The 11516-nt window shown below is 34.8% G+C and overlaps 1 protein-coding gene across 1 annotated transcript; it reads left to right on the top strand.

The window, feature by feature from the left end:
- The first annotated feature begins 430 nt into the window (after positions 1 to 430).
- LOC121251136 (LOB domain-containing protein 1-like) lies at positions 431 to 1561 on the top strand. The gene is made up of 2 exons (XM_041150475.1): positions 431 to 651; positions 891 to 1561. The coding sequence occupies exons 1-2, from the start codon at positions 466 to 468 to the stop codon at positions 1236 to 1238; spliced, it is 534 nt and encodes a 177-aa protein (XP_041006409.1). The 5' UTR covers positions 431 to 465; the 3' UTR covers positions 1239 to 1561.
- Positions 1562 to 11516: the final 9955 nt, after the last annotated feature.

The following is an 11516-nucleotide window of genomic DNA, read 5'->3' as shown; positions in this document are numbered from 1 at the left end:
TTTTCTTAATTCAAAAGATTTTTGTAATGAAATATCTCACTGTTTTCAAAAAATCTCATAAATAATAAATCTCTAGAGAATTATCACAAATTTCAAACATTTAAATTATGATCGATGCAAACAAGATATAGACCGCTCTTTTTCAAACTCGACAGGCGTTCAAAATGGGAAATTTGGGTGTGTTGGATAGCGACTAACTTGTCTCCAGGTACTGTTTGGCAAAACCCACTACTGTCGGCCTAAACAGTGAGCTAGGGAATCACATTTTTCAACAGGTTGATCATCTTACACATGTCCTCAAGTGGCCGCCTCCGCAACTTCCTTGCACTAACTTTTGACATTTTAGCAACCCAACAAAACTACCCAGAATCCCTATCGATGGCATGCATCTTCTCATTTATATATGTATATGTAACTGCGTTCAAAACTTCTTAATTTGCACCTCACTTCCAACAGTTCCAAAATATGGGATCCCAAGATCATCTAGCACGAGGCTGCAGGGTCCAGCAACCGTGTGCCGCTTGCAGAATGCTCCGCCGGAAATGTGATAGGAATTGCTTGCTTGCGCCATACTTTCCCTGTGATGAAATGGACAAGTTTGCTGGCGTGCATAAAGTGTTTGGTGCAAGCAATGTTATCAAAATGATTCAGGTGAGAACTTACATATATTTATGGTGCATGCAGCATGAAATCCTTTCTTGCTTGCAGAAACTGCATGGATATATATGCGACGAGTCGTGTTAATCACGCACGTCAGTTGATATATATAGCACAATTTTTTTTTTTTTTTATTTGTTCTCTATGACACGATTTTTTCCTCACTGCAAACTGCATATATAATCTAAGACATATTGATAGCAATTTTATTTTGGTCGTGCGTACGCATGCAGATGGTGGATGAGACATGCAGGGATGATGCTGTTAAAGCAATAGTCTACGAAGCAATGGCAAGGCTGAGAGACCCTGTTTATGGCAGTGTTGGACCCATTTTTCATTTGCAAAAGATGGTTCAGGAACTCAAAGCGCAGCTTGAATCCGTTAGAGCTCAAATTTTAGAGTCGCAGCAACAAAGAGACCAGATGTTGGGCATTCTTATGAACGTTCATCACGCCGATCTTCTCTCTTCCATTGATAATCCAGTTTTTGATGTTGATGGTTTCGCCTTAGGCGCTGATGATCATACCAATATGGGATTTGATCCTGTTGTATTTCCGCCAGAATATGACTGGGATTTGTGAGGAGAATATTAATAAATGTTAATTAAAGCAATATTCTCCAGGCCAGGGACAGATGTGGTTTGTGTATACATGCAGTTAGGATAAAGGTGGATAAAACTAGTACTGTATCAGAAAATTATAGGTCAAACAAACATATTATAAAGATATAATCTTTAGGTTAAAAAAGGAGTGTTACATTTCTACACATGATGTTCGGTTTGGAAATAACCTAGCTAGTCCAGTTGTTGTACTACACATGTACATGTAATAAGAGATGTAATTGGCTTTGATTTCTTGTTAGGCACCATGATTATCAACTAATTAATTGCAGCTAGCAAGCATTATTTTGTACGTAGCCAAAGTGCTATAACTGTTATCAATCAGAGGTTCAAGTCAATCACAAGAGTTTTAATTTATCTCTTGGCCATTTAATTTATTTTCGGTATAAATTAGATTCTGCAGCCGAATTGCATACATTTAAGGAAAAATGAATGAGTAGCCTTTGGAATTTGTAAATTTTTTGTTTTAGTGATTAGGTCTCAAGTCTTTTTTTTTTTTTTTTTTTCTTTTTTTAGGGTTCTGCCTATAAGTCCTACGTCTGGATGATCAATTAATTATATATGGAAATTTTCACTTTCCGTTTTTGCAAAAACCATTTTAAAATCTTCATTAAATACTGGGAATGCTTGCAAGCTTGAAACTCTCAAAATACTGATCATTTCCAAACTGCATGCTAGTCAGAATCCAAAGCTTTTCCTTCGTTCACCGGCAAAAATCCCCCCAAAAAATCAAGCTTTTCTAAACGCACCGGGAAAAAAATTAAAATAAAATGAAATAAAAAACCAAAAAACATAAAAAAAAAAATAAATTCAGTCACGTAAACCAAACCCGAAGTATCTTGAAATTGAAGGAATTGGGTGCAGTGCATAAGCAGAAGAACTGGGGGGATCAAATATGGAAGACATGTTAAATATTTTAACACCAAACTTTAATTTTTAAAAAGATTTTCGACAATTTATAATCTATAATATTGAATCTATCGAAATAAGTACATAAAATAGAAAACATACATCTCTTCTGATAATTTAGCTAAGATTTGATCTGATCATAAGAGAATGATTACTCTAATAATTTTATCTTGAATGTCTGATCTTTATGACTAAGATTGTAGATAAGAACCCTTATCGATCCCTTTTAGTATTTAAATAGATAATTTATGGTCATCATAAAATCTAAAAGTATTTCTATCTTAACTGGATTAGACTAATATAAAATGAGAAATTATATGCATCAACTATTATTCACTTTCACATCTTATATCTATATATATATATATATATATATATATTTTTTCATAAGGTGTGGGAGTATTTTTCATAAGATATGTGAGTGTGGAATAATAAATAGTGATTGAGGAGAATAATTTTTCCTATAAAATTGTGAAGTGTGTAGACACTTTATATTCCTATTAAAAGAAATGATAGTTATAGTCATAAGTGTACAAACGTCGTGTAATATTACACGACTATTAATCACTTTGAAAAAAGTGAATAAATACGGGATATATATTCCACATAAAATGAAATTAATTTTTTTAATAGTAGACATCACTCTTGTTTAAAATAATTATACGATATTTGAGCACTCTACGATTATATATAGTATTACTCTGATAATAAACTTCTTAGAAGGCAGCGTACGTCATTGATGCCCTTGTACGTTCAATTCTGTGTTGAGCTCTGTTCTACCTCGTGCAACAGGGGAAGTTCTTCTAGGTCTGTGGGCAGCAAGAGAAAAGCGGAAACGGAAGAGTAGGACAATCGTTCAAACCATATTACTGTCTAAAAACGTGCATGGCTACTTTGCTTGTCAATGGCAGTGGCGGCTTAATTTCCGCGGCAACCGTCCGTGTGCGGTTACAGTTACTATTCATAGTTAGTTTGTTTTCCTTTCTTCTTATTATTTTTTTAATTGGCAAAGTTGTAATAATTTTAAAAATAGATCAGAGCGAAGATTCATAACAACAGTTCTATCACTACTAATAAAATTTTTATATGATATAATTTGATTTAAAAGATAAATATTAAAATTTAAATTTTATAAATTAAATCTTATCATTTAAATACTCGTGTAGATGTTGTTTTTTATACACCAAAGATAAAATAACTCAACAAAAAAAATATACAAAATGCAAGGACTCTAGAGTCTAGACTACTAGTAGATTCGTTGCTTGATTGTATTGCATGTGGTCCAGACGTGCACGTGAGTGAAAGCAAATAGAATGGAGATCCCTGAAATGAGAGATTAACGTGGTTACATAGAATCTACATTGAATCTACACACAATTCAGTAATATAGTACAAGTCATGACTAGTATTGGTAGATCAACTCAATGAAGAATGTGGTGTGACACGTGCACCTTTGCAAATGTTGGTAGTTATTTTATTATTATGTCGGTACGTATAGCACATCATTTATACTATTTAATTGATGAGATTTAATTTATAAGATTTAAATTTTAAAATTTATCTTTTAAATTAAATTATTTCATGACGTACGAGAATAATAATTTCTTATATTAAAAATTAAAAGCTTCATTTTCAGATTTTATCTCAAAATTAGTCTAAACTTGGGTTGAAACTTTTGTGAACAGCAGGAACATTTTTAAGAGGATCTAAACCAAAGACTAATTATTAAGCTTTTTTGTTTTTAAACGTCAAGCAATCTTCGAATGAATAGCTAAGATTTCAAAATTTCTATTATATTTCCATTTTTCTTTGTATTAATTGGGTTTATGAGTTTTTTAACTTATCCAAGACGAAGAAAAACAATCTGCAGCAGCTGACAGAGGCTGAATAGACAGAATGCCGCCGTTGCCTAACTTCTTTTATTGGTCTTTCTCTAGATTATCTAGCTCGGAATCGTATCTGCAAACTTTGCACTTAGATATAAAATTGAATTTATCTCAATTCATCGTATCATTATAATTTTTTAAAATTTTTATATAAAATATAATAAATAATTTAATTTTTTTTAATTTTAAAATAATAATAATATTAAAAAATAATATTTTAAAAATATTTTATTTAATTTTTATTTAAAATTATCTTAATCTCATTATTTAAACAAGAATTTAATTTGCCAAGAGATGCCATTTACGTTTCAAATTTCTCCAGGAATGCAGCAGAAAAATTATTACGCACACTAAAAGTAGTACAGATGACATAATATTTTCATCAATTTCGTATCATTAAAATTGCAGCTTACATAATATTTAATGACAAGTCATCTTTATTACGATGGTTGTACCGCATGTTGCCCACCGCGGGCTACAAATAACATCGAGGAACTTGGTGGTGACCGCATCCAAGAAAACCCTATGACCCATGTCCTAGCCAATAAAAAGGGACCTAACTCATGTGTGTAAAACCTACCTAAAAGAGTTCTGCTATAAAGAGGCTTTACATCGCACACCTTTCAATAATTGACAGCTTGTCAATTTTTGTTCTTTTCTAAGTTAAATGTGCGAGTCATTTCCAAATCATGGCTAACAAACTTAGGGCTTACAGGGACTTTTTAATATTTTTTTTTTCTTTTCTAAACCCCAAATTTCCAAATATTAACAACCCTAGCAATCAATCGGCCCTCTTCTCCCTGTGTAGTTCACTCCCTTCAGTTTCCTAGTACATGCACATATATAACCTTCAATCCCCCAATGCATACACCCCAAAAATTGAAAAAAGAAAAAAAGAGGTGATAGGAAGATAGAGAAATGGGTTTCCCAAAGGATGAGAAATCAAAAAGGGTTTTGAGGGGTCTAAACACTCTGTTCTTCTTCATCACCATGCTAATTTCTTTACTGCTTTTCTTGGCACCGGTTCTTTTGGTTGTAGCGGATATGGTGCTTCCTTCGGTGCTTCATTTTGCTTTTCTTTCTTCTGCTCCTCTCTATTTTCAGAGTCTCTCTTCACAGTTTCAAGACTACGATTTTCAATACTCCCTCATCGATATACCTCTCATATCCGTCATAAGATCAGCAATAATAATCTGCAAGTATAAAAGAAGAAAAAATTGTAACAATCGTTTTCTACCCTTTTGACTTCAAAAGCAAAGCAACATGTTTCTAACTAAAATAATTACATTTTTTCCCAGTAATTTTGGTTTCTAAAACTGACAGAGAGAAGAGAGAAGCAACGGTGGGAGAGAGAAGCAACAAATGGGGAAGTTGGTTTTTGAAATTGAGAGAGACAATAGGGAAGCATGGGGGGGGGGGGGGGGGGAAGGGGTTTGGCCAAGTCAAACCATGATGTGGCTCCTAGACCAGGTTTGCCACGTACAGGTGTGCGGTGTGCTATGGAAGAAATGACCTCCAAATAGAATTTCTCAACCTAAGAACTCATGTGATGTGGTTTACACTCAAACTTGATTGCTTAGCAAGAGTCCAGTATATGAGCCCTCGATGCAGAGTCGTCTTCCCCTAGATCTATGGTTATCGTAGCCTCCATGACTTTACCCTAGAAAGTCAGATGCCACCACCATCGTCTGGCTTGTCTCATCTTGGCCATATCTCTGGGGTGGTCTAATTACCCTTTTCTTGTTGTCCCTCACAAGTTGTAGGAATTAATATGACCTTGATTTCTGTTCTCTGAGGTTGTTTTTTTTGTTTTATCAACTTGATCTTCCACCTAAGGTGGTGAGCATTCCTCTTGCTCCACCTCAAGTTGCAATCTCTCTGAGGTAAGCATCTGTATAGGTTTAGTCTATAATTTATGTGCTCTAGCCATCTGTAGTTCATTGAAGGTTACATCCCTACTGATTATGCACTTTTGTTTCCCAGGTTCATCTATCCATAGTTTATACCCTTTAACCCCTTCAGGATACCCCACAAAGATGCATTTAAGTGCTCTAGGTTCTAGCATGTCTATTTTTTAGTGTGCATAGGCTACACATTCAAACACCCTTAAGTAATCATACTTTGAGGATTTTCCAGACCACATTTCTTTTAGGGTTTTGAAATGTATTGCAGATGAGGGGCTTCTATTAATTAAATGTACTATTGTGGTAGCAGCTTCAGCCCAGAATTGTTTTGGTAGACCTGAGTTTGACAGTAAGCATCTTACCCTCTCCAAAATGGTCATGTTCATCCTCTCAGTAAGGCCATTTTGTTAAGGAGCTTCCCTTACTGTATTGTGCCTTGCTATTCCCTCTTTTTGACAAAACATATTAAACTCATTTGATAGAAACTCAAGACCATTACCTATTCTGAATTTTCTCAACTTCCTCCCAACTTGATTTTCAACTAAGGTTTTCCATTCTTTAAACCTATTAAAAGTGTCACTTTTATTTTTAAGTATGTAAATCCATACATTTCTTGAGTAATCATCTATGATAGATAAGAAACAATTTCCTCCATTTGAGAACTGACCCTTGCAGGACCCCACAAGTCTAAGTGAATATAGTCCAACACTTGTTTAGTTTGATGAATTGCAGCTTTAAAATTGTAAACTTTCCAGGTATGCAATCTTCACAAAATGGAAGTTCTCCTATATATTTCTCGCCCATCAGGCCTTGTTTATGAAGTTCTTGTATGCCTCTTTGACTGACATGCCCCATTCTCATGTGCCATAGCACAACCTTGTCTTCCCTTTTAGTCGTGCATTTGATGCCTCACCTATAACTGTTTTTCCTTTAAGTATGTAAAGGCCATTCTTGATTACTCCTTTCATCACTGTTAAAGAGCCCTTAGCAACCCTCGATGTCCCCGATTCTGACTTAAAGGTACACCTAGATTGATCCAACATTCCAAGAAAAATTAAATTTCTCTTCAATTCAAGTATTTATCTCACCTCCTTTAGTATTCTCTCTATACCATCATGCATCATAATTCTGACTGACCCTATTCCCAGAATTTTACAGGACTTGTTGTTGCCTAAGATTACATGCCCTCCATCTAACTCAGTGAGGGTTTCAAACCATGACTTCGTGAGGTACATGTGGATTGAGCAACCTGAGTCTAAGATCCACTCTTTACCTGAATCTACCTTAAATACATTCAATACCTCAGCACTGTCATATCCATCTAATACAACAACAACATTCCATTCCTCATTAGATTTGTTTGTAATTTTTTTTTTCAGGGCAATCCCTTTTTAAATGTCCCTCTTTGTGGCATACAAAACAATTTAATTGCTTCTCTTTTGATTTTGATCTAACTATATTATTCTTCCCTTCTATGAACATGTTTCTCTGATCTTCCTCTTACAGTCAAACCTTCCTCAGTTTCTAGTTTATTTTCTACCTTGTTTTGTAATTTCCTTGAGTGCAATACAGATTACACTTCCTCCAAGGCTAATGTTTCTCTACCATACATCATGGTTTCCTTCAAATTTGCATATGAAGTGTCTAAAGAACTTAGCAGAAGAATAGCTTGATCTTCATCATCTATATTGATGTCTATGTTTGCAAGATCTAAAATAATCTTGTTAAACTCAGCAAGATGCTCTTCCATAGACATACCTGGGATCATTTTGAATGTGTAGAGTCTGGTTTTCTTATGCATGTGATTTGCCAAGGATTTGGTCATGTAAAGATTTTCCTGTTTCAGCCATATATATGCTGCTGTCTCCTCCTTGGCAACCTCTCTCAGAACCTTATCACTAAGAGACAAAATTATGGTGTTATGAGCCTTTTGCAAGATCTTAGTCTTCTCCTTGTTTGGTAAAGAACCCATGTTTTTCTCTCCAAAAAGTGCATCCTGCAGACCTTGTTGAATAAGAAGAGCTCGCATCTTGATTCTCCATAAGTCAAAATCATTTTTTCCAATGAACTTCTCGACATCAAACTTGGTTGTCCCCCTCAACCTGGCTCTTGATGCCACTTGTTAGAATTCTGAGTTTACTTTGTGATCAAACTCAGTGCTTGAATGCCAAGAACTTATCAAGAGGAGTGCAGGAACCATGGAAACAATGGTAAAACAATATAAAGAACACTAAGAAAATTACATGATTCAATCCTAGTAATCAACATCCACGGCAGGAACAATAAGAGCTTTATTGAGGATTGAAAATCACAAAATTTTAGATTACAAGATCACCATCCCTCTCTTTGGTTTACATAATTCTTAAACAAGAATCCGTCAACCTCTCTCAGACTTGATCTCTCCTTTCTCTGTTTTTCTCTCTGTGATTTTTCTCTCAACTTTTCATTCACGTGCCCCACAATACAATACATCTCACATATTTATAGTTCCCATTTGAACTAAGTTGCACACTGAAAACAAAAGCCTTTTCCTGCCACCTCAGCACATCCTGCTTGAGTTTAATTGGCTGCCAATTTCTCTTGTGTGTTGAATAAAAGGCTGACATTCACGACAGAAATAATCAAACCAATGTTGCAATGCATATGTTTGCAGTCCACAAGGCATATTTGAATGTAGAGCAATCTCTAAACTTCATCCCAATGACAAGAACGATCGGGTGTTTCAGATCTTGATTCTCATTAAATTCTAGATATTTTTTTCTCCAAACATGATCATCATCTAAGCCCTCTAACTTATCGTTATTACCAATCACTTGTAGTAGCCTCAATTGCATTGTATCTCTTTTGTTCTCCTATTTGACCTCTCACTATAAGAAATTTCATTTTTAGGGATGAAATTTGTTAGGGACAGATTAAATTTCGTCTCAAAACTTGGATAACTTTGTAAATTCGTTTGAACGGATAAAAATCCATTTGAAATAGATATTTTGTGACAAATAAGATCGTCTCAAAAATGCAAAATCCTTCGAACGTGACAAAATAGATTCGAACAGGGAATTAATGTCTGTTCAAATAGTATATAATCTGTTCAAATAATAATCTTGGTAGGAAATTAATTTATTTTTCCCAGGAAAAGTTCATAACCGTTCAAACTTACATTTATTTGTTCGAACGGAAGAGATTTGGTGGGAAAATGCAGTGGCAAGCTTGCTGGACCGTTCGAACAAAAACAAATATCATTCGAACCAGTTTGAACACCACATTTATTCATTCAAACGATTAATTTGGTTGGAAATTATATAAAAATTGTTTATCATCATTAATTTGTGTATATATTTTTTCTATTAAAGTAATAAATATTTTTTCCATTAATTTGTTATCATTTTCAAAATATAAAAAATGTGTATATATTATATATTATTATTTACGGTGAGTTAAAATATTTATAAATTCATAAATTAATTTTATGTAATTAATTTCAAAATTTGATAGTGATTCCTTTTATGTTAAATTTATATAAATATAATTTTAAAAATAGTGTCATTTTTTATATTATCATGAATGGTAAGTAATATGAAAAAAAATAAACAAAGTAGCAAACACTAAAAATAAAAACCATACATTAACATCCCAATTATATAATGTTCGATACAACATAAAAAAAGTAAAATAATAACTAAAACAATCGATTTACTAAGTAGATCAAAATCCTCTTATAACATTTTAATGCATTCATCCAGATTCCTAAGCTTCTCCATGATGGGCTCAATGAACTCCACAAACAGAGCTCGTACCTGATCCAAAGTTGTTCCACTAGGCTATCTCTCAACACCGGCAGTACTACTAGAAGCTGGATCGGTCGGCATTCCACTAGGTTGTTCTGCTGCAATCTTTCGAAAGTGCCCATTGCTCTTGCTGAATGTTATCTTGTTAAGGGGCCCCGTCTGTGGCTGCCTCCGCTCAGTCCCAGACATTGTAACCCCTAATCGTAGTAGGAGGTTAAACATCAGCAATGCAAATGGTAGACTACCTTCACTGAAATAGCGTGACTCCGATTGAATGTGGAGGAAGACATATAATATCAGATCAATCGGCTCCCCCCATGCTATCCACAACAAAAATCTGGCTTGCTCGATCTCTAAATCAATCTTGTGTTTTTTCAGATCGATGTTATACCCAACAATCAAATTAAGCATTCTATATAGTCAGCCTGTTGGATCACCGTGCTCCCATCATATGGAAGAGCCGAAGGGTCTCACACTAGCTGACAAACTTGATCGTCTGTAAGACCATCATCAAGTAGATCCTCATTTTCACTATCATCCGAACTAGCATTCGGCTCTACATTCGACGCTTGCAATGAGGATACGGCCGGTGTGTCTGAATCAGATGGTGCAGCCGCTGCTCACGGTGTAGTCATCGCAGCTGTTGTAGGATATGCACCGACCACACGTAAAAGATCAAGGAACTCGTTGCATCAACGCCATGCTCTCCCATGGCATGGTAAAACTCACCGACTATCTCTAGATATGCAGTCTCCATCTGCTGACAGATTGATGTCCATCCCTGGTCGGTGATGATGGACTATATGCTCCGTCCCTCCCATGCAAGATCGTAGAAGTCATCCAAAATGATCTCCCGCTCAACAAGTATAGGCCTCGTCTCTTGAACATGAGTTGCTCCACTACTTTGACCGGTTTGATCTCTCCCACATTTTCTTCCGCTAGTTGCCATTAATATATTGTTTAACGACAAGGAAATTAAGAATATAATTAAAATAATTGTGTAATTATATTATTAAAAAATTATACTATATTGAACTGAATTGAAATTACTCATTTGAACCAAACATATTCTGTTCGAACTAACCATCTGTAATGTAACTTCATAGTTCGAATTAGAAAAATCTCTATTCGAACAAAATGTTCTATTCATTTGAACAAGAAATTTGTGTTCATTCAAATAAATTAATTTGTTTGAACAGAAATATGTCTGTTTAGCAACTGAGCTTTGAACGAATTAAGAGTCCATTCAAACTGGAACACGTCAAACAACCATGGCTGAGTCAACTTAACCCCGAATGGAAAAACGCAATCAACTACGTATCCTTAGTTTTAATTGGTAGAAATGATTAAGGATTGAAGCCACATTATTTCTACTAATTATTTTGGTATTAGTTCTACTAAAAACACAAGAAATAAGGGATTTCGAATTTGAAATCCATAGCCCATTCCCCCAACACAACCCATTCGAACAAAAAATGAAACAATAGATGTGGAGACTTGACCCATACCTATTAAAAGTTTAAATGTGGGCTTGCTATGGCGAATGAGTGGTGGAGCTGTAAAGGGGCGATATGAGCTCTCGGTTGATATTTGTTCGAATTGGGCACATAAATGGCAATCTATTCGAATTGGGTATATGATGTATGTGACGTCTCATTCAAGCAGTAAAAAACTCTATCTGAACGGTTATTATACTAATAAATGTTGTTCGAACCGACAAGAAATCAGTTTGAACAGTGATTATACTAATATATTT

The sequence above is a fragment of the Juglans microcarpa x Juglans regia genome, chromosome 1D (genome assembly GCF_004785595.1).
Source record: "Juglans microcarpa x Juglans regia isolate MS1-56 chromosome 1D, Jm3101_v1.0, whole genome shotgun sequence".
NCBI lineage: Eukaryota > Viridiplantae > Streptophyta > Magnoliopsida > Fagales > Juglandaceae > Juglans > Juglans microcarpa x Juglans regia.
Note: the sequence above shows the minus strand (reverse complement) of the source record. Positions and strands in the feature narration are given on the sequence as shown.

Coding starts and splice junctions, on each gene's coding strand:
- LOC121251136 (XM_041150475.1), top strand. CDS start 466: ATGGGATCCCAAGATCATCTAGCACGAGGCTGCAGGGTCCAGCAACCG. Junction 652..890: donor ATGTTATCAAAATGATTCAG/GTGAGAACTTAC, acceptor GTACGCATGCAG/ATGGTGGATGAGACATGCAG.